Source organism: Ambystoma mexicanum, chromosome 6p (genome assembly GCF_040938575.1).
Source record: "Ambystoma mexicanum isolate Mex_15411 chromosome 6p, UKY_AmexF1_1, whole genome shotgun sequence".
NCBI lineage: Eukaryota > Metazoa > Chordata > Amphibia > Caudata > Ambystomatidae > Ambystoma > Ambystoma mexicanum.
Genome location: NC_090935.1, coordinates 1,148,461,033 through 1,148,488,044, shown reverse-complemented (window position 1 = coordinate 1,148,488,044; position 27,012 = coordinate 1,148,461,033). Strand labels below are relative to the sequence as shown.

Here is a 27,012-nt window from a genome sequence, read left to right as displayed (position 1 = left end):
ACTTCAGAGGACTGCTGTCCGTCGTTTACTGCACGAACGGTAAGTTTCGAGTAACTCAAATGTCTTTAAAGTCTTTAATAATGATGTCTCTTGTTTTGCAGGGTTCCGGCGATGGCGGATGACGGGCTGAAGTGAGTTGAAGATGGAGCCCGTGTGATGGATAGAAGCGCCTGGAAGCACGTAAGTAAGCGCTTGTTGCCAGCTTCACGATGCGCTCTAACTGTCTTTTTATTTTGCAGGTACAAGTTCGGAGCGGCTGCAGGGTGCCGGGATACCCACTGGGTTAGATGTGGAAAGGAGTAATGGCACGTGAGTATTAAAGTTCCCCAATGTCTTTAAACGCACCTTGTTTTGTCTTTCAGATGCGGGATGCAGCGCCGACGGCCTCCGGAGCGTGCGAAGAGTTGGTAAGCTTTTGTCTTTCAGATGCCGGAATGCAGTGTGAAGACCTCCGGAGCGCACGAAGATTAGGTAAGCCTTTGCCTTTCAGATGCCGGAATGCTAACCTGTTCTTTCTTGTCTTTATAGGTGTTGCTGAAGACTGGATTCAGGATGGTAAGCCTTTTTCCTTAGGCCCAGGACCGGATGCAGAAGACACGATGAGCGTTCTGCTGCAGAGGGTGCAGAATAACGCAAAGCAAGATTCATCCACCGGGTGTGGTTTAAATAGCCTCCTGTAGTGCTTAGGTATCTCCTTCCACAGCCACGCCTAAGTAAAAAAAGAGTTCCTGGTAAGAAAAGAGTTCCTGCTTTCCAGAAGAGTTCCAGTGTTCTGAATCTAGGGAGTGGCTCCAGCCCCACCCAACAGGAAAAGTAGTTCCAAACAGAAGAGGATCAGAGGCTCAACTGGCAGGCAAGTAAGCAGCATGGTCTGCTGCAGGTAAGTCCACCCAAGCATTATGAGCCCGGCGCGTCCAGCGCTGGGACTGGGCATATTTATGAGCCTGGTGCCACTGGCGCCAGGACTGGGTCCAAAAGGTCCCAATTGGGACTGGTTGGCACTCGGAACCTGGGTTATGGATCTGCTTCCAAGGGAGTTGGGAAAACCCTGACCTTTTGGAAGCAGAGATCATGACAGTACCCCCCCTCAAGGCCCCTCCCAAACTGGGCTTCTCCGGGGGTTTTGGCTTGTCAGGAAATGTTCGGTGAAATCTTTTGATTAGGCGAGGAGTGTGGACATATTCAGCAGGTTCCCAGGATCTCTCTTGGGGGCCGTAGCCTTTCCAGTCAATTAGGTAGAATAGTTTAGATTTGGAGATCTTGGAGTCCAGAATGCTTTTGACTTCAAACTCGAGTTCTCCATCAACTAGGATAGGTTTTGGAGATTTGGTTAGTCGGGTTTGAGGTTGCACGGGTTTTAATAGAGAGACGTGGAAGACCGGATGTATCTTCATGTGCGGGGGCAAGTCCAACTTGACCGCTACTGGGTTTACTATGGTATTGATGGAATAGGCACCAAGGTATCTTGGGTTGAATGTGCGTGGCCCTTTTAGAGATGGATAACCAGACTTGATCCCCTACTTGATAGTGAGGGGCTTCCTTCCGATGTTGATCTGCTCCTTTCTTGTATTGTTCTTTAGCCCTTTGAAGGTGAGAAACAGCTTCCTTAAAGGCTTGGGTGATTGTAGAATGCAGGTAGTCTACTGCTGGTGTTTCAAGATCTTGGAGGGGATCCAACTCCGAGGTTCGAGGGTGACTGCCGTACAAAAGAAAAAACGGGGTTTTCCCAGTTCCCGAATGGACAGAGTTATTGTAGGCATACTCGGCTATCCAAAGGATATCTTTCCAAGTTTTTTCAGTTTGTTGCAGCATGCAGCGTAAATACTGTTCCAGAGTTTGATTGGTCCTCTCGGTTTGTCCGTCGGTCTGAGGGTGGTGACTGGTCGATAGTCTCACATCAATTTGAGCCGACCGACAGCAACTTCGCCAAAAATGAGAAATAAATTGACTACCTCGATCCGAAATTAGAACCGAAGGAAAACCGTGCAGTCGGACGATGTTTTCGAGAAATTCTCGGGCCAGAGTTGCTGCTGTTGGCAAGCCTTTGAGCGGAATGAAATGCGCCATCTTGGAGAATAAGTCCACGATTACTAGAATCGTATTGTATCCGGAGCATGGAGGTAGATCGGTGATGAAGTCCATAGAAAGCGTATGCCAAGGGCGAGGTGGGATGTCAATAGGGCGTAAGAGGACTGCTGGTCTTTCCTTTTGACTCTTGTTTTGGGCGCATACTCCACAGGACATTATAAAGTCTCTGATATCTTTTTTCCAAGACGGCCACCAGAAGTAGCGCTTGATCTTTTCTGAGGTCTTGGCTATACCGGGATGACCTTCCATTAAAGAGTCGTGATAACAAGAGATTACTTTTTTCTGTAAATCTGTGCTGGGTAGGTATAATCGTTCTTGGAAATACAATAAGTTGTCCTTTACTGCAAAGTCCTTTCCCTGCAGATGCCAATTCTGTATGTCTGCTGGAGTTACAAGTTGCCTGGCTTTATCCTTAACTTCCTCTATGGATTCTGTGGCGATTACACCCAGAATTCTTTGTTCGGGAATGATTGGTACAGGTTTAGGGTTGATCAAGTGTTCTTCCACTCCCATCCGAGAAAGGGCATCGGCTTTACCGTTCTTTGTACCAGGTCGATAGGTAATTATGAAGTCAAACTCGGCAAAGAATAATGCCCAACGGAGTTGTCTAGAGGATTGGGCTTTTGCGGTTTTCAAATATTGCAGGTTTCGGTGATCCGTAATCACAGTAACGGTGTGTCGGGCCCCCAGCAGATAATGCCGCCAAGCCTTAAAGGCAGACTTGATAGCCAGAAGTTCCTTGTCAGTAATCGTGTAATTGACTTCAGGAGGCGAGAATTTGCGGGACCAAAATGCCACGGGATGCAACTGATTGGTTACCGGGTCCTTTTGTGATAGAACTGCCCCCATGGCAAGGCTTGAAGCATCAGTTTCCACGATGTAGGGGAGTTCGGGGCGAGGGTGTTTTAAGATTGGTGCAGAGATACATTTAGTCTTCAAATCCTGGAAAGCTTGTTCCGCCTCGGTAGACCATTCAAAACGTTTGTTTTTCTTTAACAAGGCAGTGATGGGCTGGACTATTCGAGAGAACTCGGGAATAAACCTGCGGTAAAAGTTAGCGAAGCCTAACATGCTTTGCACACCTTTTACGGAGGATGGTGATGGCCATTTGAGAACTGCATCGACCTTCTTTGAATCCATACGCACTCCGCCAGGTGATAATATGAATCCCAAGAATTCAACTTCAGTCACGTTGAAAACACATTTTTCCAACTTAGCGAAAGGTTTGTGTTGACGCAATCTTTCGAGGACCATTTTCACGTGTTTCCGATGTTCAGATTCCGATGAAGAATAAACGAGAATGTCGTCGATGTAAACAACAACACACACATCTATGAGCTCTCTGAGGACATCGTTCATAAAATATTGAAAGGCGGCCGGGGCATTGCAAAGTCCGAAGGGCATGACCTGATATTCAAATAGCCCATACTTGGTGCGGAAGGCCGTCTTCCATTCATCGCCCTCTTTTACTCGTACCAAGTGGTAAGCTCCTCTAAGATCCAGCTTTGTATATATGCATGCTTTTCTGACTTGGTCCAGGAGTTCAGGGATCAAAGGTAACGGATATCTATTCTTAACGGTGATCTGGTTCAGGGAGCGATAATCGATACAAGTTCTAAGGTCTCCTTCCTTTTTTGGAACGAAGAACAAAGCTGAAGAGGCAGGGGACTTGGAAGGACGAATAAACCCATTTGCCAGGTATTGATCCAGGTATTGTCGAAGGTGAAGGTTCTCAGGCTCGGTGAGGGCATAAATTCTACTACAAGGAGGAGTAGATCCAGGTATCAGGTCTATCTGGCAGTCATAAGACCTATGAGGAGGTAGAGAGTTAGCCTGCTCCTTCCGGAAAACATCTTGGTATTCTAGGTATTCGGGAGGTAACTGGGGAGTCTCTGAAGAAATTGCTGCCAGTGCAACACCAGGTGGAGGGTGACAAGTAGAGAGACATTCTGGAAACTGGACCGTTCTTGCTCGCCAATCGATCAGAGGATTGTGTTTCTCTAACCAAGGTATTCCTAGAATAATCTGGAACTGAGGGGCCTTGATCACATCGAACACGATCTTCTCATGGTGTCCATCTTGACTTACTAGCGTCACCTCTTGAGTGGTATGCGTTACTGGCCCGGAGGCTATCTCCGTACCATCCACCGTAGTAATGACGTCCTTTACAGCCTTGGGACAAAGAGTTAGATTCATCCTCAAAACCATTTCATGATCCACATAATTGCCGATGGCACCGCTGTCGACGTAAGCTTCAATTGCATGTAATCGATCCGGATTATCAGGGCCAATGAGGACCATAGGTATCACGAAATGCGAGGTCACGGAACTGGTTTTCACGCTCGGCAAGAGGACCTCTATTCTTGTCGGGCGAGGTCGTTTCCCTGCTCAGAGTTTGTAACTGTGGTAACTGCAGCTCCTACTGCCTTCTTGGCAGGTTTCACCAGACAGTCTCGAAGAAAGTGCCCTGAGTTTCCGCAATATAGGCATAATTGCAACTGTTTTCTCCTTTCCCGCTCCCTTTGTGTTAGAGGACCTTTCAGACCCCCTATTTGCATGGGTTCCCCGGAGTCTACTCCTTTGGAAGGAGTTGGCGGTTTGGAAAATACTCGAGCATCAAACTTGGAACGGTCGGCCTTCCTGTTCTGCAGTCTGTGATCTATTTGAATGACCAAGTCTATATAATCCGAACAGTCTTGTGGGGGATTCACTACTTGGGCTAAAACGTCTTTGAGCTCTCCACGTAGACCTCTATAAAACAGCGTAATCCTTTTGTCCTCAGGCCATTGAGTTTCCACTATTAGTCTATTGAAAGATGCAATATAAGCCAAAAGGTCTTGATTACCCTGTCGCAACGAAAGAAGCTCATTGTCCAAGGCCTGCCCCTGTGCATGTCTTGTGAACAGTTTTTCCATACTAAGCTGAAAGGCTTGAAAATCATGGAGAACCGGATCATCTTGATTAACTAGAGGGATCGACCAGTCTGCCGCATTGCCACTAAGGTACGAAAGTACAAAAGCTACTTTAGCTTGATCAGTTGGAAAGGCTACTGGCCGGCATAAGAAGTGCAACCGGCACTGATTGATAAATATCGCAAACCTCTTTGGGTCACCAGAAAATCGTTCGGGCGGAGCCAGAGGTACATCCCCAGGTAGGTTGATCTGCACTGGATTCATAGAGGATGTTGAAGGAAGATTTGCCCCTGATGCGGGTAGCGGGGTCTGTCCGGCTTGTGACTGTAGCAATTGTCTAGCAAGATCATCTGTTCTCTCCTTGGAAATAATTAGTTCCCTTCTTAGAGCGTTCGTTTCCTGACGAGCTGCATGCACTTCTGCCCTTAGTTCCCCAAGTAACCGGGCTAGGTGGTCAGTATCCGAGGTTTCCATAGCGCCTGGGTGAGAGTTTTGCGGTAGGCTTTGCGTTCTGTAACGCTCACCTGATTCTCGCAGAGGCGCCGGTCTTGACTGGGCGACTACCGTATCTTCAAAGGTGATGTGCAGCACCCGGTTGGCTCTTTGGGCTGGACCTCTGTGCCCTGTATGCCTGACGTGCAGAGTAAGATGTCTGCAGATAGAAAATACGGGGTTAATGAACTGGGGTTATTGGGGTGTCCCTATCTCTTTCCCCTTCTCCTCTCCTGTAGACCCCCACAGGTTAACGCTCTCACCTTAGGTAAGTGAATGCCGAGCTCTCCATCTGCCTCGGGGCAGGGTGCTGTAACCAGTTTCTTCACTGGATAGGTAGCGCAGGCCTCTTGACTTCAGAGGACTGCTGTCCGTCGTTTACTGCACGAACGGTAAGTTTCGAGTAACTCAAATTTCTTTAAAGTCTTTAATAATGATGTCTCTTGTTTTGCAGGGTTCCGGCGATGGCGGATGACGGGCTGAAGTGAGTTGAAGATGGAGCCCGTGTGATGGATAGAAGCCCCTGGAAGCACGTAAGTAAGCGCTTGTTGCCAGCTTCACGATGCGCTCTAACTGTCTTTTTATTTTGCAGGTACAAGTTCGGAGCGGCTGCAGGGTGCCGGGATACCCACTGGGTTAGATGTGGAAAGGAGTAATGGCACGTGAGTATTAAAGTTCCCCAATGTCTTTAAACGCACCTTGTTTTGTCTTTCAGATGCGGGATGCAGCGCCGACGGCCTCCGGAGCATGCGAAGAGTTGGTAAGCTTTTGTCTTTCAGATGCCGGAATGCAGTGTGAAGACCTCCGGAGCGCACGAAGATTAGGTAAGCCTTTGCCTTTCAGATGCCGGAATGCTAACCTGTTCTTTCTTGTCTTTATAGGTGTTGCTGAAGACTGGATTCAGGATGGTAAGCCTTTTTCCTTAGGCCCAGGACCGGATGCAGAAGACACGATGAGCGTTCTGCTGCAGAGGGTGCAGAATAACGCAAAGCAAGATTCATCCACCGGGTGTGGTTTAAATAGCCTCCTGTAGTGCTTAGGTGTCTCCTTCCACAGCCACGCCTAAGTAAGAAAAGAGTTCCTGGTAAGAAAAGAGTTCCTGCTTTCCAGAAGAGTTCCAGTGTTCTGAATCTAGGGAGTGGCTCCAGCCCCACCCAACAGGAAAAGTAGTTCCAAACAGAAGAGGATCAGAGGCTCAACTGGCAGGCAAGTAAGCAGCATGGTCTGCTGCAGGTAAGTCCACCCAAGCATTATGAGCCCGGCGCGTCCAGCGCTGGGACTGGGCATATTTATGAGCCTGGTGCCACTGGCGCCAGGACTGGGTCCAAAAGGTCCCAATTGGGACTGGTTGGCACTCGGAACCTGGGTAATGGATCTGCTTCCAAGGGAGTTGGGAAAACCCTGACCTTTTGGAAGCAGAGATCATGACATATGCCAACCCATACCAGGGAAACAATAAGGCCTGGTATCGGTACATAGATGACATCTTAATGGTCTGGTGTGGCACAAAGGAAGAGCTTGAGGCGTTCATCTCGTGGCTTAACACAAGAGAAGTCTCTATCAAATTTACATGTGAGTCTGACCCCAGCAGTATCGCTTTCCTAGACCTACTGATTCACTGTATGCCTGACAATAAGATTGGAACTAGCCTCTATCATCCGCAGGCATTAAGGGAAAATTTACCCTTTGGCCAATTTCAACGCATCAGGCGCAATTGCTCTGACAAAGCTGACTTTAAAAATCATAGTCAGACCCTTAAAGCAAATCTAAAAGAAAGAGGATATCCACCGTATATCATTAGAAGAGCATACAAAAAGGCTGCCAACATCTCAAGGGCTGATTGTCTATCTAAACAAAAGAAAACTACATTAGATAAAATTACCTGTTTGTCCTCCTTTACACCAATTAGCAACGATCTAAGAAAAACAATTCTGATTAATTGGAAAATGATCAATACTGAAGATTTTAATATCCCTCCTCCCCGTTTTACATTTAAGCGCCTCACCAACATCGGAGATAAACTTGTCCATACCTATCCGTTGCCAAAACCAACTGATAATGTCCAACCCACATTGTGGAACTTACCACCGGTAACAGGGCATTTTAAATGTGGGAAATGCAGTATGTGTAAATATACAAGCAATTTGAAAACCATTTGAAAGGCCAAACGTGGAGGCTTGATACATTTACTAGAAAAGTCTTTTTACTCCCGGGTATCTCGGTTGGTTTATCAAAATAATTGTTTCCAACACTGCGGTTAGTATGAAAAAGATTTGTTTATTTGGTGTTTCCTTGTGTGGTTTATTCATAAGAAAAGTTTGTGTTTTGTATAACACTTGTTACAGACTTGTTATGCAAGTTTGGTCAGCCGACACGTGTTTCGACCCACAGGGTCTTTCTCAAGGCTGAGCAATGTTCAAGAGTGCCAAGTGTTATGTGGTTAGTGAAAATTAGGTGACAAGTAGTAGTACATTCATTGTGGTGTTCAAGTGATGTGAAATATTAGTGACACGTTAAGTACATAGCATCAAACCACATTGTTGTGTCAAAATTAAGTGTTGGTTTTCAGGGTTGAAAGATAAGCAGGGAGAGAGAAGAGAGAAAAGGTTAGCAGGCTGTTGGGTTGAGATATTTAGTAATAAGGATGAGGTGGAGTGCCTCTTACCATGTACCGAATGCTGTGTGCCCTCAGTGGGGTTCTGTATATGCGGACTGTCCTTATGGCAGTCCTGGCTCCTGTTGGGCTCTGGGGGGGGAAAAAATGTGAAATTGGACTAATGATTGGTTGGATTAATTCATTCAGGGCTGATTTGGGCACTGATTCAGAGTGCCCTGTTCGCTTGTTCATGCGTAATTGTAGCATCTCTATAGGGTACCCTGGGTGGTTGTTGCTGGCTGGGGCCAAGTCCCATTGGCGGTGTGGAAAAGACATCAAGAACTTTTCTTGAAGAGTTCTTGTGTGTTTCCAACCGTTAAAGTGTAACTTATTGATACACGGCATTGAAATCCCATCACGGGCATTTTACAGCCCTCGTGTTTATTTCTCCGCCGGGTTCATATGGGTAACGTATTTACGCAGCTGTAAAACTGCCAACCGTTAAAGTGTAACTTAATGATACACGGCATTGAAATCCCATCACGGGCATTTTGCAGCCCTCGTGTTTATTTCTCCGCCGGGTTCATATGGGTAACGTATTTACGCAGCTGTAAAACTGCCGGTTCTTAAGGAATACGGCTGCATGATCTCAATATGGGCGGGCGGTGGGGCTCACCTGTGTGTTTTGTCCGACGTCCTTGGTGGTATTCTGCTACTCTGACCTACCACGCAGGGACGCCATTTAAGGACAATCCGCGTTGTCATTGGATCGCGTATAGTGATTGATCGCGCATGTGCGATTAGGTAGTGTCTCATGAAATTGCAATACAGATGAATCCTTCACAGAAGAATGCGACCTACTGGATCGTAGATTCAGATGTCGGGGTTACTCTCATCAAAACCTGGCAGATGCAAGAAAACAAGCCTGCCGACTAGAAAGATCAACGCTGCTCACACCCAAACCCAGAAGACAAGAAGATAACCCCGTGATTAGATTCATAACCAGATATAACAAAGACAGCTATGAACTCCAAAAAATCCTGACTAAGCATTGGGGACTACTCCGCATGGATGAACATATCAAGCCACAACTAGAAATACATCCAAGTATGTCATATAGCAGAGCACCCACTCTAAAGAACCTGCTGAGCCCCTCCTTCCTTTCAGACAAACATATCACAGCACAAGATTGGCTTAGTAAACTCAAACCAATTGGTTTTGCGAAATGCGGGACCTGCTCAATGTGCAAGTATGCAACTCAGACCAAATGTGCCAAATTTCCAGGCTGCCCAATGTTTAACATCACTGAGCACATTAACTGTAAAAGTAAATTTGTGATATATGCAATAATCTGTGTCTGCAATAAAATCTACATAGGCAGCACCATCCGAGAAACACGCTTCAGGATAAGAGAACACTTCAACAGCATATATTCACAAGATCCGAAACTACCATTGGCAAACCATTGGCAGAAGAACCACCAAATGGACAACAAAAGTGACATTAGGTTCATCGGACTTAAGACTGTCCGGCTGGGCCCCAGAGGAGGGGACAGAACTCTAAGACTGAGGCAAGAGGAAGCACGTCTGATTTGTCACTTCAGATGTGTTAAAAATGGCCTGAATAAGGAACATGACTTGAATGTTTTTCTATAACTTCCCCCCTTGTTTCGTACCTCGCCCACACCAATCTCGGATTAACTTTATGACACCATGGACTCTTATAGAGACAATGAATTAATCAATCCCAGCAGGAGTATACCAATACAGGCTATAACCTCACATAGCCTTACCACCCTTGTTTCGCCCCCACACGATCCCTTGTCCACTGCTCCTTAGCTCATTCTTCCAATAGAGAAACCACCACCATTACATAATGAGCATTCAAACATTAGTAATCCAATTATCGATCCACGACGCATGCGCGACCACTACTCTTAACGCGCATGCGCTGGGATCACCCATGAGACACTACCTAAGCGCACATGCGCGATCAATCACTATACGCGATCCAATGACAACGCGGATTGTCCTTAAATGGCGTCCCTGCGTGGTAGGTCAGAGTAGCAGAATACCACCAAGGACGTCGGACAAAACACACAGGTGAGCCCCACCGCCCGCCCATATTGAGATCATGCAGCCGTATTCCTTAAGAACCGGCAGTTTTACAGCTGCGTAAATACGTTACCCATATGAACCCGGCGGAGAAATAAACACGAGGGCTGCAAAATGCCCGTGATGGGATTTCAATGCCGTGTATCATTAAGTTACACTTTAACGGTTGGCAGTTTTACAGCTGCGTAAATACGTTACCCATATGAACCCGGCGGAGAAATAAACACGAGGGCTGTAAAATGCCCGTGATGGGATTTCAATGCCGTGTATCAATAAGTTACACTTTAACGGTTGGAAACACACAAGAACTCTTCAAGAAAAGTTCTTGATGTCTTTTCCACACCGCCAATGGGACTTGGCCCCAGCCAGCAACAACCACCCAGGGTACCCTATAGACATGCTACAATTACGCATGAACAAGCGAACAGGGCACTCTGAATCAGTGCCCAAATCAGCCCTGAATGAATTAATCCAACCAATCATTAGTCCAATTTCACATTTTTTCCCCCCCCAGAGCCCAACAGGAGCCAGGACTGCCATAAGGACAGTCCGCATATACAGAACCCCACTGAGGGCACACAGCATTCGGTACATGGTAAGAGGCACTCCACCTCATCCTTATTACTAAATATCTCAACCCAACAGCCTGCTAACCTTTTCTCTCTTCTCTCTCCCTGCTTATCTTTCAACCCTGAAAACCAACACTTAATTTTGACACAACAATGTGGTTTGATGCTATGTACTTAACGTGTCACTAATATTTCACATCACTTGAACACCACAATGAATGTACTACTACTTGTCACCTAATTGTCACTAACCACATAACACTTGGCACTCTTGAACATTGCTCAGCCTTGAGAAAGACCCTATGGGTCGAAACACGTGTCGGCTGACCAAACTTGCATAACAAGTCTGTAACAAGTGTTATACAAAACACAAACTTTTCTTATGAATAAACCACACAAGGAAACACCAAATAAACAAATCTTTTTCATACTAACCGCAGTGTTGGAAACAATTATTTTGATAAACCAACCGAGATACCCGGGAGTAAAAAGACTTTTCTTCTAAACTACCAAACTGGGGCTTAGGCTAAACCCCAAAACCACTCCTGTGATCTCGCTAGAACTCATCATCGCAATATAAATGGAGCTCAGCACAGGCAGGTTCAAATCCTAGAGCCTCAAACCCACTCCAACCATTGATACATTTACTAACTGTGCCACTAAATGGGTGGTGTACTGTATTATATGCCCATGTGGGCTAGTATACATTGGGAAGACAAAACGACCAGTACGGACCCGTATTGGTGAACACCATTGTTGTATCAAAAGCAACACGGTCGATAAACCACTGGGTGATAATTATAAAAAGGCAAAACACTCACATGATGATATTTTTTGGTGTGTACTACAAAAGATTGACAACCATCCCCGCGGCGGTGACCGTGATTTAAAATTGCAAAGACTTGAACAAAGGTGGATATATGATTTGGACTCAGTTAAACATGGTCTCAATTTATATATCAAATGGGGTCTATTTCTACGTAAATAATTGACCACCATAATCATACTGGGGTGAGCAGAACAGATTCTATGCTGCCTATAACAAGACTTCCATCTTCTATTTCTCAATAAAATGACCCCGACGTTTTGTTCATTGTATTGACTATCATTTCTCATTTAGTCATTTTTTTAATCATCCCAGCCGCTCATTTCCACCAATCTATTCTCAATATTAGATCCCAGGTCCTTGCCGCATAATATCCAGGCTCTTTTGAAAGCATCCCATCCATTCTAAGATGGCAGCCATGTAAATACACAGCCGGCGCCCTACTGATAAATAGATCTCGTCGTGGGTTGGGTCACATGACCGCATTCACAGACGTAAACATTCTTGGAACGAAGATCGAGCAGTCTAACAACGCCGCCATACGCCTAATTGCAGCTCCAGGGTGCACGGAGGGATTGTACGGATACGAGCTGCTTTGAAGTGTCGCTGCACCATTAAGTAAATGTATTGACATGTATAAGAGCGCCCACCCCTTCTCGGCTATCAAGCTGTGATACTGAACACGGCTTTGCACATGTTTTTCTCCCGTGTCGTTCATTAGGCTCTGTTGTTACTCTACAATTGCTTAGGTGTCCACACACAAGTCACAGTTTGCGCTCCGCCTGGAGAACAGCAGCAGCCGCTGCACCAGGTCGGTTCTACAATATATTTGTAATGTATTTCTGGTGTGTCATAAATGTCCATTCTTTAGTTATACCAGAATTTTTGAAGACTGCGATATGTCATCTTTTTTGCAGTCACACTCAAGAAGTGATATGTTTTGAAAATAACGGCACATTCAAGAGATGCTGCGCTAAGTAGCGACTATTCTCATGACCAATAAAGAGCCATAATAGGTATGTGGGACTGGTTTGTATATCTGCTAAAGTGCATGCATCTTACATATAAAATCATGGTTCACATGTATATATAAAAATTCAATTTAGCAACAAAACAAAAGGGGTCCACAATAATGGGTCGAGTCTTTATCATATGCAGATTAAAAAAATGAGACGCTTTGTTTTTGAAGAAATTAACTAGTGCTGTACTATCAAGATAGCGAAATCACATCAAATAAATAGTATGATGCCCACCTAAATAGACTGAAAGGATAAACAAATGATCTTAACCATGTTTGTATGCAGTGAAATAATTCTGATAAAAATCAAAGGCTCAGGTCCTTTTTGTGTGCATATTGACACATATCTCTGTTTTTGTAGATACTTTGAGACAATCCACAAAACAACTTGTGCTATTCTTGAGCCTCTAATCAGAGGGCGCTGTGTCCTGAGGAAAGCCTTACACACACGACTAACCAGTACAAGAACAAGGAAAAGTCGGTTTGTCAAATAAACATTGAGGCTGGAAACGTATTCACTCATGTCGACACAACGGAATTGGGGGTTTTAAATCAAAGCAAACATAAATGAGCTAGTCTAAAGTCACTCATGTGCTACTAACATCACCTATAATACAAAGTATTATGTGAATGAATGCCAAGACAAAAACTGTTGACTAATTGTCTCTTTTTATTTGATCTTTTTATATGTTGTTGAGATTTGTAAATGTGACCAAATGGTCTGTTTTATGACCGAGTTGAACAAATTAAATTTATGAGATATTTTTGTTAAAATAGAGCCTCCCATCTCTTTATATTTGTTAAAAGATTGATGGTGTGCCTGCACACCCATACGGTTTGAGATTCATTTTTGTTTCCTCTGGTGTGGACATCTAAAGGAAGCTTGTTGTCATCCTCCTTGTTTATACTCTCTGTATTCAGTCCTCCGCCAACAAGCCCCTACTTACAAAAAAAAGAGGACACATGTTGTAGCAAGTTGCTCACTGTTTCTTTTCACACCTATTTATTTTTATATTATAAACTAAAGGCTTATCAGGGGTTGGAATTTCATTGTAGATCACTTTTAGTAAATTGACAGGAATAGCCAAATTAAGCAGATATAAAAGTATATCATGACAAAACAAAGAATTGTATTGCGTGCACCATACCGTGCTGCTTCGTTGATCAAGCCGTCAGCTTTCTCTTCTGTCAAATGCTGAAAAGAGGTTAAAGAAGCAATTATTCCCGCCCACGGAGGTGAAGATCATATGAGCAAAAACCACTTACTATTTAAATAAGTTCCTGACATATCACATTTACTACACATGACATGCGGTATGGCGCATAAAAGAAATATGGTGAATAATAATCGAACTAAAGTAAAGATTATTTTCTAGCTCAAGTTCAAAATAGCGCAGAATTAAATAACACGTTACACAAAAGCATGCATCTTTGAAAAATGTGAACGATTTTGCAACACATGAAAAAGCATGACAATTTGTGTCAAGCAAACGCAGATTTTATATTTGTAAATGACAAGATGACATGTGTTCGATCAAACCAAAAGCTGATGTACTTCTGCACAAGGCAGTTCCCAGAGTTTACATTTCATTTAGGCAGTGTCTTTTGGGCTTAGAAGGGGATATAGAAACTGCTCCACACTCTTTGACTATTTCCTACCTGCTGATATTGGACTCAACTATAAATGTTAGTAAAAGATATAGGGGCCAATTAGCAACTTGCGTGTGCCAATGAGGAACAATGCTGCATTCTGTGGGTCTGGGGGTATCAGGTAATATTATCCCCATATATATGGTCGCCGTACATAATATCGCTGGGAAAAGGTTGTGGCGATATTATATGGGTGACCATATATATGGGGAGAGGGGCAGCCAAAAAAAAAATCATGTTCCATGCAATAATGTCCCCACAAAAAACTGCCATTTTTCAGCGATATTTTTGCATGGCAATATTTTTGTGGGGACATTATTACATGGAACCGGTCTGGGGGGGAGGCGATTCACAAAAGAGCATGCAGCCCAAATACCATTCATCAGGCAGATTCTTCCCATCTGTATATGAGGCATGGAGGAACGACTGTCGCATTACAAAGAGCACCCCCAATTCCTGAAGGGCTTCACTCTGGGATGTTCAAGGGAAAATCATTCCTCCTTGAACAAACCATTCAAGAGAACTGTATGTATTCATGAGAATTATGTACTTTAAACGAAATTCCAGGAAAAAGCATTTCTCCCTTGAACAAAACTGGAACTTTAACAAAGTGACATTTGGGCCACTAGAGGAAATCTAGGAGAAGGGAAGATCCCTTTCCTAGTGGAACTCTACTCCTTGTAACTTTCCGAAAGTTACCAACATAAAGTTCTAAGTGTTTAGTTACAGAAAACCCCATGTACACATTATATTAAGTTTAGCGTGTAAGGGTTAGTTTAGGGATTTTGGACATAGGACGCTTCAGGATTTAACACCCGGACACAGACGTTCCTTAGTTTTGTTGTGGCAGAGAAACCCTTCTTAGAATTAGGGACAGATAGGATTTCAAGTCTGTAACCAACATTTAAGATGCCACTGTGTCATGAAGGGAGGCGACCTGGCGATTCCCCATGCTTACCCCCATCAGGTCTCCTGGGAGGGGTTCGGATATCTGGGAAATCACATTGGTCTTGACCCAATCGACTTTTTCCCTAGTAACTTACATCCTGTGACGGAGCAGTTTCTGCAAGATGAGCGGCACCAGCAACACCTTCCAAAAACACTTCTGGGAAAAGAGATACTCTTCAAGATGCTTATGCTGCCCAGGTATCTTTATGCCCTCTAAAATGCCCCCCTTCTGGTGCCCCGCACAGAGTTTGCAAGAGTGGACTCAGCCCTTAGGGACCTGCTATAGAAAGGGAAGCAACCTCAGATTGCCTCCACATCCCTCTTGAGCTGTGTTTATGGGTCTCCATGTCCCATATCAGTGGTGTGTGAGATGCCCCTGGCCAAGTACTTCACCCTCTTATTTTGTCACCCGAGCTGCAAGTATAAAGACGCAGTCTATCCTTGAGAATGAATTGTGTGTGTGGGAGAGTAAAATGAGAATTCCCTCGTTCTTGGTTGTACTACCCTCCAAGGCTCTGTCAACCCTAGTGCGTCCAGGAATCCCCTCAGTTTTGTGTCTTTGTTCTCTCACCTTGCAGTACTCTTCCATCTGTCCATTGCTGGTTTACCTACTTCGTTAAAGTCCCCCGCAACTATCACTAGGCCTGGCTGCCCCTCTAACATCCTTCTCTTTACCGCCTCCAGGGTGTTCTGCACTAATGTCGGTGGGGAAGAGACATTGATGAAAGAGATAGCTTCCTTTCCCAGGCAGCCCTCCACTGCCACCACGCACCCACTTTATCCTCAAAATGTTCTCCTGACCTGATAAGATGAAGACTTTTTCATAAGTATCCCCACTCCTCTAGGCCCTCTTGTGAAGCCTTTTTGGACTACACATTTATACAAGCCCTTCCCCAGTATCCTACATGTCTCCCCCAACAGATGGGTTTCCTGGAGTAGTACCACATCCGGCTGGTGTCTTCTTAGGAATTGGAAGACCACATTCCTCGTCAGCATATTATTCATCCAATTCCCGTTCCATGACCTACATTGTAACGTGTTTTGACAATCCATATCTGTACTGCCAGTTCCTATATCGTCGTTGCATTCTACATTTTTGGGCCCCTCGATATTCCTAAACAGCTTGTGAATCAATATTGAACTCCCACAATACTCCCAACTTCAGTATTTCCCCCCTTCCTCTTCCTCCCCCTTCCTTCCTTCCTAGCCCCCGCTCCCTGCCCTCCCAATACTTCTTCCCCAACTGTGAAGAATCTGTCGCCCCTTGCAACTAAACCGAACTTAAAGACCACCCCCTCCCTGGGGCACAACTCCTGAATGGCCGCCATCATACCCTGCTTTCCTCACTGCCACTCATTAGCTGGATAGGGTTCCCCTCCAAGACATTACACCTATAAGTCTTCATATCTCCTGCCCCACCACCCCCAATCAAACCACACCTGGAGTTCCCTGGTCACTGTCTGTTGAGAGTCTTTCTCCCACCACCTGGGTTGTCATCCCACCGGACCAGCTCCTCTGCTGTACTCGAGTCAATTCTGTGGATTGTACCATCCTCACCCACCGAAATCCGGTTCTCCAGCCGGGATTCCCCTGGCGAGCCTCTGCTTCCTTCAGGCCCACGAGGCACAGGGATTGTCGCTCCTTTTCCAGTTTTTCTGGAGGACAGCCAGGTTGTAAGGACCCCTGATTTAGTAGCTAGTATTCCCCGAGCTTCCAGCCAGTCCTATGCCTCTCTGGGCTCCCGGAAAACCCAGGATTTGTCCCCTACCATTACCTTGTGTTTTGCCAGGAACATTAGCAAGTATTTAATACGGTGGTGGCAGAGCTGCCTCTTGACCTCCCCGAATTATATCCTTGCCAGTTGTGCCTGGAGGGTATAGTCTGGGAAGAGCATGACATTGGCAATTCCTACCTTGATTGTCCCCTTGGCTCTCGCCACCTGCAGTATGGCATCCCCGTCGCAGAAGTTAAGGAGCTTCTCCACCACTGGTCACAGGGGGGCTCCCGGCAGAAACAGCTTGTACGGTACTCTGTGCGCCCATTCAATGGAGAAGTTGGTCAGGCCTTTTGGACGCAGTGCAGCCTTGTACCACTTAGACAGGAAAAGATCCATCGCCGGACCCCTGCACTCTTTCCAGCCACCCAATGATTCAGATATTGGCCCTACGGGACATCCCCTTTGCATCCTCTGCCCTTTTCCCCACGATGAGGGTCCTGTTGCGAAGATTGTGTACCTGTGTGCAGAGAGTCTGGTCTGTGTCCTCCAGCGTGCTCATCTGTTCTTCTGCCTCCCCCCTCGGTCTGATACTGCTCTTAAGTCGGTCCTGAGGAGGGAGACTTCCACCAGCTTGGCCGATCTTATCCTGTAGGTTAGATCTGAGTCCTTCACCACCCTCAGGACCTATGCCATTGTGAGTTCCACCTCCCTGGAGTCCGCAATGCCACCTCGGGTCTGTCCCAGGCATATTAGTTTGCTGTCCATCCCCTGGGTTTCTGGTGCATCTGTCCGATTTGCTCAGCGTGGCCTTCGCTCCCTTGTCTTTCACCATATCTCTCTCTGTGCTGCTCTGCTCCAAGTCACTTGGGTTAACCCCTTTTTGAGCTTGCAGTACTGTCCCCTTCCAGATGTAGGGCCTGCAGTCCAAACAGGTGGGCAGGCCCTCCCCACCACGACCTCCAGCGAAGGTGAACCCCACTGCACGACCCCTCCTCTTCGCTCACCTTCGGATTAGGTTTTGTTACGCTCACCTGGTATCCACGGGGACGCCACCCAGCTGCAGGGACTCTGGTGCCCTTCTCAGCCGCTCCCTGGTATAATCAGCGGGGAAGTTCTGCCTGGAAAACAGGTGGGCAATGTTCAAGACTGGGCAACTGGGGTAAGAGTCTCCCAACACCCGTATGCCCGAAGCCCCTCCCCGGACCTTTCCTCACCTTGTTATGGGTTTTGGCGTGCTCTCCGTCCTGCCTTCTTGGCAGGGGCGCGTTGTCCTTTGTGGGCGAGTGCGATCTAGTTACTTCACTAATGCTGCCCTTTAGAGTCTTTCAGGTAGGTCTTATTACTGTTATACTGTAAGCCTTTCTTGGATTCAGTAATGTCTTTTCTCTCTCCTTAGGTGCGCGGAAGTTCGCTGTGGAACGTTGGCTGAATTTGGACTCACCGCCAGGTGATGGTGTTTCGAGAGCGCCTTCATGCTGTAAGTAGGCGCTATGCGCAGCGCTATGATGCCTTGCCTTTGCTAACCTGTTGTTTTTTGTTCCCGTAGGTTGCGGTGCTCTCCCGGAGCAAGAAGTCTCAAGGCGGTGCTGGTCGATGGGCGACTTGAGAGGTAAGCTGCCGGCACAATTGTAAATGTCTAATGTCTTGTTTCTCTCCTTTTGCAGATCCGACGATCCGGGAGGCTCGCTGTTCCTTGGATGATGTTTGCAGGAGCAGAGGGCAGCTAGCGGTGGAATCACAGGTAAGCTGCTGCTAATAACGATGTCCCTTTTGTTTTTCAGGTGCTGTTCTTCCGAGGTTCGCAGATGCTGCTGAACATGATGAGCGTCACATTGCAGGATTGCAAAGTAACGCGAAGCGTGTTCTCCAAGTCGGGTGTGGTTTAAATAGCATCAAGAAAGTAGTCCAGGTAAAATAGTCCCTAGGCTACCACACACAAAACACTATACCGCATAGCTTGGTTCCAAGGAGCCAAGCTATGTGGATGCCTCCATGTTGATTGGCATTGAAATAAAGTAGTTCCCAAGCACAAGTCTTCATTAAGTATAAGCCCTAGGCAAAGGATGCCTAAGCTTGTTGGGGGCCCGAGCCCAGACCCCTCCTGGCCCATGGGCCTGCCGGGGGGGTTTTAGGAATTGGGTCGTGACAGCACTCCCCACTGCCCCCAAGGCCCTCTCAAGATGTTCCTTCTGTCCGCCCCTGGTTTAGTTGGAAAGTTGCGATGATATGTTCTGATCAGACGTGCTGCATGAATGTTTTCACAGGGTTCCCAGGATCTGTCTTGGGCTCCAAATCCTTTTCAATTGACTAGGTAATATAACCTTCCCCTCGAATACTTGGAATCCAAGATGCTTCTGACTTCGAATTTTGGTTCTCCGTCAATAAGTATGGGTTTTGGTGGTGTCACAACCCGTGTACTGGGCTGCATCGGTTTTAATAGGGACACATGAAATACTGGGTGAATCTGTAGGTTAGGTGGTAAGTCTAGTTTGACACTCGCTGGATTGATAATTGCCTTGATAGTGTAAGGTCCCAAGTACCTGGGTTGAAAAGTCTGGGTTCCCTTGATGGGTACAAACTTGGCAGCCAGCCAAACCTTGTCTCCTAGCTGATAGTCTGGGGCCTTTTTCCGGTGTTGGTCGGCAAATTGCTTTTGTTTTTCTTTGGCGAAAATAAGATGTTCTTTGGCTTTTTTGAAAGCCTGAGTGATGTTGGTGTGAAGAGTTTTTACTGCTGGCATTTCCAAATTTGTTGGGACATCTAGTTCTGAGGTACGTGGGTGTCTACCATAAAGGGTATAAAAGGGTGATTGTCCAGTACTGGAGTGCAAGGAGTTGTTATATGCGTACTCGGCTATCCATAACAAATCTTTCCAGTCTCTTAGTTCATGGTGTAACATGCACCGTAGGTATTGTTTGAGGGTCTGGTTGGTCCTCTCGGTCTGACCGTCCATTTGGGGGTGATGGCTAGTGGATAGCTTACGTCAATTTGTGCCATTGCACAACATTTTTTCCAGAAGTTGGAGATGAACGGGCTACCTCGATCGGAGATCAGGACCGATGGGAAGCCATGTAGTTTTACAATACCATCCAGGAACACTTTGGCTAGAATGGGTGCGTCAGGGAGGCCTTTGAGTGGAAAAAAGTGCGCCATCTTTGAGAACTCCACGACTACCAGGATGGTGTTAAACCCTTGACTGGGAGGTAGGTCAGTGATGAAGTTGAGGGAAAGTGTGTGCCAGGGAATGGGAGGAATGTCTAAAGGTTGCAGAAGACCGGATGGTTTTTGTTTTTGCGACTTGTTTTGCGCACAGACTCCGCAGGACTGAACATATTGGATGACATCTTTACGCCAGGCAGGCCACCAGAATTTCTGTATTACCTTGGCTAGAGTCTTGGTGATTCATGGGGTCAGGGAATCATGATAACTAGCAACAATTGTTGTTGTAAGTCTTTGGTGGGTACATACAACCGATCCTTAAAAAAGGGTAAGTGATCTTTAATGGAATATTGTTCTCCTTGCGCTTGCCATGCGAGGAAGGCATCTGGGTTCATGGTTCGTTGAATCTTACCTCTCAGTTCAACTTGGGTTAAGGCCGTAGTGAGACCCAAGAGCTTGTCTTCCGGTATGATGGGTACTGGATCTGGGGGAGTATATACCAAGTCATCAGTGCCTGTATGAGAGAGTGTGTCAGCTTTTCCATTCTTGACCCCTGGTCGAAAAGTGATGACATAGTCGTATTCGGCGAAGAAAAGGGCCCACCACAATTGGCGTGAAGACTGGGCTTTAGCTGTATTAAGGTATTTCAGGTTTCGGTGGTCTGTGATAACTGTAATGGTGTGTCTGGCCCCCAGAAGGTAGTGCCGCCAGGCCTTAAAGGCAGATTTGATCGCCAAGAGTTCTTGGTCCGCGATGGCGTAATTCATCTCCGGGGGAGAACATTTCTTCGACCAAAAGGCCACTGGATGTAGCTGGCCTGCTACTGGATCTCTTTGCGAGAGGACAGCTCCCATCGCTATGCTGGAAGCGTCTGTTTCCACAATATAAGGAAGATCGGGGCGAGGATGTCGCAGGATTGGCGCGGAGGTGAACCTTTTCTTGAGTTCTTGAAAAGCCTTCTCTGCTTCTTCGGTCCAGGCAAATTTCTTGTTATTTATTCTTAGCAATATGGTGATCGGGTGTACGACCTGTGAGAAGTCTGGTATGAACCGGCGATAGAAGTTCGCAAAGACCAGCATGCTCTGTACCCCTTTTACTGATGTTGGTGATGGCCATTTCAATACGGCGTCCACTTTATGCAGGTCCATTCTGATGCCTCCTGGAGTAAGAATAAAACCGAGCAACTCAACTTCGGTGACGTGAAAAAAGCACTTCTCCAGCTTTGCATATAAACGATGTTCCTGGAGCTTGGAGAGGACTGAACGGACGTGCTTGATGTGATCCTGTTTTGAAGTTGAGTACACTAAGATATCATCTATGTACACTAGGGCGCAGACATCAATTAACTCTCTCAAAACGTCATTCGTAAAATACTGAAACGCTGCAGGAGCGTTGCATAACCCGAAAGGCATGACTTGATATTCGAACAAACCATATTTGGTGCGGAAAGCAGTTTTCCATTTGTCTCCGCTTCTGACCCGCACCAGGTGGTATGCTCCTCTAAGGTCCAGTTTGGTGTAAATTTGGGCATCTTTGACCTGGTCCAGCATTTCTGGGATAAGCGGCAAGGGGTAACGGTTCTTTACAGTGATTTGGTTTAATGCGCGGTAGTCAATACAGGTTCTTAGGTCCACTTCTTTTTTCGGTACGAAGAACAAAGGACTAGCTGCAGGGGACTTGGATGGGCGGATGAATCCATTTGCAAGGTAAGTAAGCCTTCAGATGAAGGTTTTCGAGTTCCGTGAGAGCATAGATTCTGCCGCAAGGAACCTGAGCACCGTGAACAAGGTTGATCTGGCAGTCATAGGGCCTGTGCGGCGGCAGCGTGTTTGCTTGGTCCTTCTGGAATACATCCTGGAAATCTTGGTATTCCTCAGGCAAGGTACTAGTCACTCCCAAAGTTGCCACTTCAGGAGTCGTAGAGATACTGAAAGAGGGTTTCTGTTCTTGGTAATAACAGGCTGGAGAGCAGTCGCTGGGAAAGGTTAATTTTCTTGCCCGCCAGTCAATCAAAGGGTTGTGAGCAACTAACCATGGCATCCCTAGTATGAGCTGGAATTGAGGTGCCTTGATGAGATCGAACGAAATAAGTTCTCGATGTCCGTCCTGGCACAGCAAGGTTATCTGAGTTGTGGAAATTGTGAGGGGTAACCATCTACACAGGCTGCGCTAACTCCCTGTTAATATGCTCACTAGATGTGGTAAGTTAGAGCAGGGTGGATGGGGAGTATTCACAAAAAGGCACAACTGATTTGTGGTTCAATTAGTTTATGGTTCAATACGCCCAACTCTTTTTAAATTCAAATGAGTAATGGTACATACTGATTTAAAGTTTCAAAAGAAAAAATGGTACATTCTTGGTACACATAAGCACAAATTGTGAGGTACTTGGTGCTTGAAACAGATAAATACCAGGCAGTGTCCAAAATGAAGTTGTGGGCTGGGTTACGGGTCCGGAAGCGATTTCTGTCCCATCCACCTTGGTTACCTTGTCTGTAGTCGGCTTGGAACACAGGGGAAGCCCCATCTATGCAGCTAGGTCCTGTTCTATATAATTCCCAACTGCTCCGCTGTCGATGTATGCTTCAATGGCATGCATTCTTGACGATCGTTGGTTATTAATTAAGATCACCGGAATTGCAGTGTGAGGTCGGTGGCTCTTTTCCCGCACTCGACAAACTGACCTTTACGTTTGCCGAGCTGGGCAGTTTCCCGACTGACACTCCTTCTCTTCATCATTTTCCGTGGCTCCAACGATCTTCCTCGGAGGTTTCAATGGGCAGTCCTTCAGGAAAAGCCCTGACTTTCCGCAGTACAGACATAGTTGTTGTTGTCTCCTTTTATCTCGCTCTTGTTTTGTTAATGGGGGTCGTACCCCTCCGATTTGCATGGGCTCCACAGTATTTTCTTGCACTCGAGTTACATTGTCTCTAGGCCGAACGTACACTGGCCGAGGGTCCATTTTAGAATGGTCTGCTTTTCGGTATTGCAACCAGTGGTCCAGTTGCACAACCAAGTCTATGAATTCAGAACAATCTCTGGGAGGATTAACTACTTGAGCTAGAACGTCTTTTAATTCGCCTCGTAAGCTCTGATGAAACAACGTGGTTCTTTTGTTTTCAGGCCACCTAGCTTCAGCAAGCAAACAGTTGAAAGTAGCGATGTACGTTAACAAATCCCGATTCCCCTGTCGGAGGGAAAGGAGTTCATTGTCCACAACTTGTTCTCGGGTATGGCGAGCAAAGAGTTTTTCCATTTCCCTCTGAAAGTCTCCAAAGTTATCTAATAAAGGGTCATCATGGGACACCAATGGTACCGACCAATCTGCGGCGCTGCCACTTAGGTATGATAAAACAAAGGCTACCAGGGCTTGGTCATTTGGGAATGCCCCCGGCCTGCAAAGAAAATGAAGGCGACACTGATGCATATTTTCGTGGATCACCAGCAAACCTCTCCGGTGGTACCAAAGGAACTGTACCTGGTAACACAACTTGTACCGGAGTAGAGACAGTGGATGACATGCTAGGATTCTGCATCGGTGGGTTGTTCCCAGGTAGAGGCGTCTGACCCGCTTGTGATTGCAAGACTTGCCTGCTGATATCTTCGGTATGCTCATTAGTCACCAATAAGTCTCTCCGGAGAGCGTTAGTCTCCTGTCTGGCAGAGTGAACCTTGGCACGAAGTTCTCCCAACAATTGGGCCAATTGGTCTAATTCTGATGTTTCCATGGCGCCCAGGTGGATTGGTTTGGCAGGCTTTGCATTCTGTTACGCTCACCTGGTATCCACGTGGACGCCACCCAGCTGCGGGGATACTGGCGCCCTTCTCAGCCGCTCCCTGATATAATCAGCGGGGAAGTTCTGCCTGGAAAACAGGTGGGCAATGTTCAAGACTGGGCAACTGGGGTAAGAGCCTCCCAACACCCCGTATGCCTGCAGCCCCTCCCCAGACCTTTTCTCACCTTGTTATGGTTTTGACGTGCTCTCCGTCCTGCCTTCTTGGCAGGGGCACGTTGTCCTTTGTGGGCGATTGCAATCTAGTTACTTCACTGATGCAGGCCCTTTAGAGTCTTTCAGGTAGGTCTTATTACTGTTATACTGTAAGCCTTTCTTGGATTCAATAATGTCTTTTCTCTCTCCTTAGGTGCGCAGAAGTTCGCTGTGGAACGTTGGCTGAATTTGGACTCACCGGCAGGTGATGGTGTTTCGAGAGCGCCTTGATGCGGTACGTAGGTGCTATGCGCAGCGCTATGATGCCTTGCCTTTGCTAACCGGTTGTCTTTTGTTCCCGTAGGTTGCGGTGCTCACCTGGAGCAAGAAGTCCCAAGGCGGTGCTGGTCGATGGGCGACTTGAGAGGTAAGCTGCCGGCACAATTGTAAATGTCTAATGTCTTGTTTCTCTCCTTTTGCAGATCCGACGATCCGGGAGGCTCGCTGTTCCTTGGATGCTGTTTGCAGGAGCAGAGGGCAGCTAGCGGTGGAATCACAGTTAAGCTGCTGCTAATAACGATGTCCCTTTTGTTTTTCAGGTGCTGTTCTTCCGAGGTTCGCAGATGCTGCTGAACACGATGAGCGTCACGTTGCAGGATTGCAAAGTAACACGAAGCGTGTTTTCCAAGTCGGGTGTGGTTTAAATAGCATCAAGAAAGTAGTCCAGGTAAAATAGTCCCTAGGCTACCACACCCGAAACACTATACTGCATAGCTTGGTTCCAAGGAGCCAAGCTATGTGGATGCCTCCATGTTGACTGGAATTGAAATAAAGTAGTTCCCAAGCACAAGTCTTCATTAATTATGAGCCTGGCGCCAAAGGCGCCAAGACTGGCCCCAAGAGGGCCTAGGCAAAGGATGCCTAAGCTTGTTGGGGGCCCGAGCCGAGACCCCTCCTGGCCCATGGGATTGCCGGGGGGGGGTTTTAGGAAGTGGGTCGTGACAGGTTTGTCTTCTCTCCCCCAAGGCATTTGTGGTATTTAGTCCCTCCTCCTATGGCTTTGGTGGCAGCGAGGGATACAGGGCACCCTGTTGAGATCCTTGCCGCTACTGATGGCTGCTCTCTGCTCCTCTGTACCTCTCTCCTTGGGTTCACCGCCGCTGGATTTCCTGAAGGATGGTGTTCAACTAGTCAGTCCCATTCACTGCCTTCTTTTGGTCTCCCTCAGACCCATTAACTGCCTCCATTTGGTCAACCCTGCCGCTTCTCCAGTCCCCAGCTATCACGCCACCAGTGCCCCTGAGCTCCAAGCGGGGGATCAGGGAAAGATTGCCACGGTCTCCCGCCACTTCTCTGCTTTCAGTCCCCTCACCAGAGCTTGCCGCTTCTGCAATGCAGTCACAGGGTCAGCAGAGGACGCTGATGCATGCACCATCAGTCAGCGCCTCCTCCCCTGACACAAGGCCCATCGCAACCATCAACAACCGCTGGGGCCGTGCTGCCAACCCCTCTACGATCCCAGGCTTCTCACTTTGCCAGTGATGAGTACGGGGAGCCGAACAGCTCCCTCCACTCGCCTCAGTTCTATCTGCCGTCCGGAGCAGAGGCCACGTTCGCGCTCCGGGCCTTCTGTCAATCACCACTGCATAGAGTGCATCCCTTCATCGGCGCCCTCCACCAGCTGCCGTCCTGTGCCTTAGTGTCACCCAGCTGGGTTTCAGACCCTCTGGGAGGTGCCACTGTGGCTCCGGAATTGGGACCAAGGGTTTCACTCCCTCTGTCTTATCGAGGGATAGGATAACTGCTGGATTATTGTCGAGGCATGGCGGGAGCCAATGTTCAGGCTACCATTTTCTCAACTCTGGTTGCCTTATTCTTTGGGCTAAGGCTGCAATGGTTACCCTGAAACATTGGCTAGCTGACTCCCTAGGGACCTACTAACTGTCACTCTCTTTCTTTTGAACTAATTCTGGAGAAAGAGGAAGATTGGTAGGGGAAAAACCCTTTCGAGGGCTAAAAGAAAAGTGCTTGGGATTCTCTGATGTTTAGAAAGATTCTGTCCCAATGTTTTAAATGTTAGGTAGCCAAGGGAAGAGTGTCGAGAAGGATCTGCGATCTAACATTTAATCGCGACCTGCCACTCGGTAGACATGATCTTCTTGAGTGTTGATACTCTATCCTGAGACTAAACCCATACAATTGTTTTCTTCCCTGAGGTTTGCTGGACTACAAGCAACATGAGGGTTCCCAAATTTGGACCAATTGAGAGTACCCCACTCCTGACACCATTTGTGATGTCATCATGAAGCAAGATACAGACAACAGATTAAAATTTGCACTCAAAGTACATTTAACTTAAAAGGCAGGGTGGAGCACAACCTAACTTGTCCTATACCAAGAAGGGATTTCCCTTCCTAAAGAAAACTAAGGATAGTCTGTGTCCGGATAACTTAGGCCTCTGTCTGTGTCCAAAACCTGTGTCCCTCACAGCTAACTGTATACAATGTGTAGGGATGTCGGTCTCAAAAGAATAGTGTTAAAAAAAAGAAAGTTCAGAGCTTCGTCCAGCTCTTCGCTTAGAATCAGCTTCCCCCTTCCCCAAGTTCAAAATAGTTCTCAGAATATTGGGATTCCCTTCCCGATGAGTTCAAACCATCTTGCTTCCACAATAACACAGTTTGTTGGGACAACTCCCCAGGTCGGGGTTCCTTTCCCCAAGAGTTCAAACTTCCAGCTTTCCAGAAATAACACAGTTCCTTGGGACACTGCCCAAGTCGGCGTTCTCTTCCCCAAGAGATCGAAATTTCCAGCTTTCAAAATTGACACAATCTCCTGGGACCCTTCCCAGTTCAGTGCTCCTTTTCTCAAAAGTTCAGAGCTCCACGCTCTCAAAGATGACAGAGTTTTATTAGTTAACCTCAGTTTCTCAAAGATGTAGCAACACATAAGCTTAACTTCAAATGTGCTTTCATTGGCTTTTTCCAAATAGGGCAC

The 27,012-nt window shown here is 46.7% G+C and overlaps 1 protein-coding gene across 4 annotated transcripts in view; it reads right to left on the bottom strand.

Moving 5' to 3' along the window:
- The window catches only part of LOC138510246 (zinc-regulated GTPase metalloprotein activator 1A-like), a 1,057,423-nt gene that overhangs the window by 559,245 nt on the left and 471,166 nt on the right, over positions 1-27,012 (bottom strand). For all 4 annotated transcript variants that reach the window (XM_069625760.1, XM_069625761.1, XM_069625762.1 and 1 more), the window contains one exon: positions 13,764-13,810. In XM_069625760.1, coding sequence (XP_069481861.1) covers positions 13,764-13,810 — 47 coding nt within the window. The remainder of the gene's footprint in view (positions 1-13,763; positions 13,811-27,012) is intronic.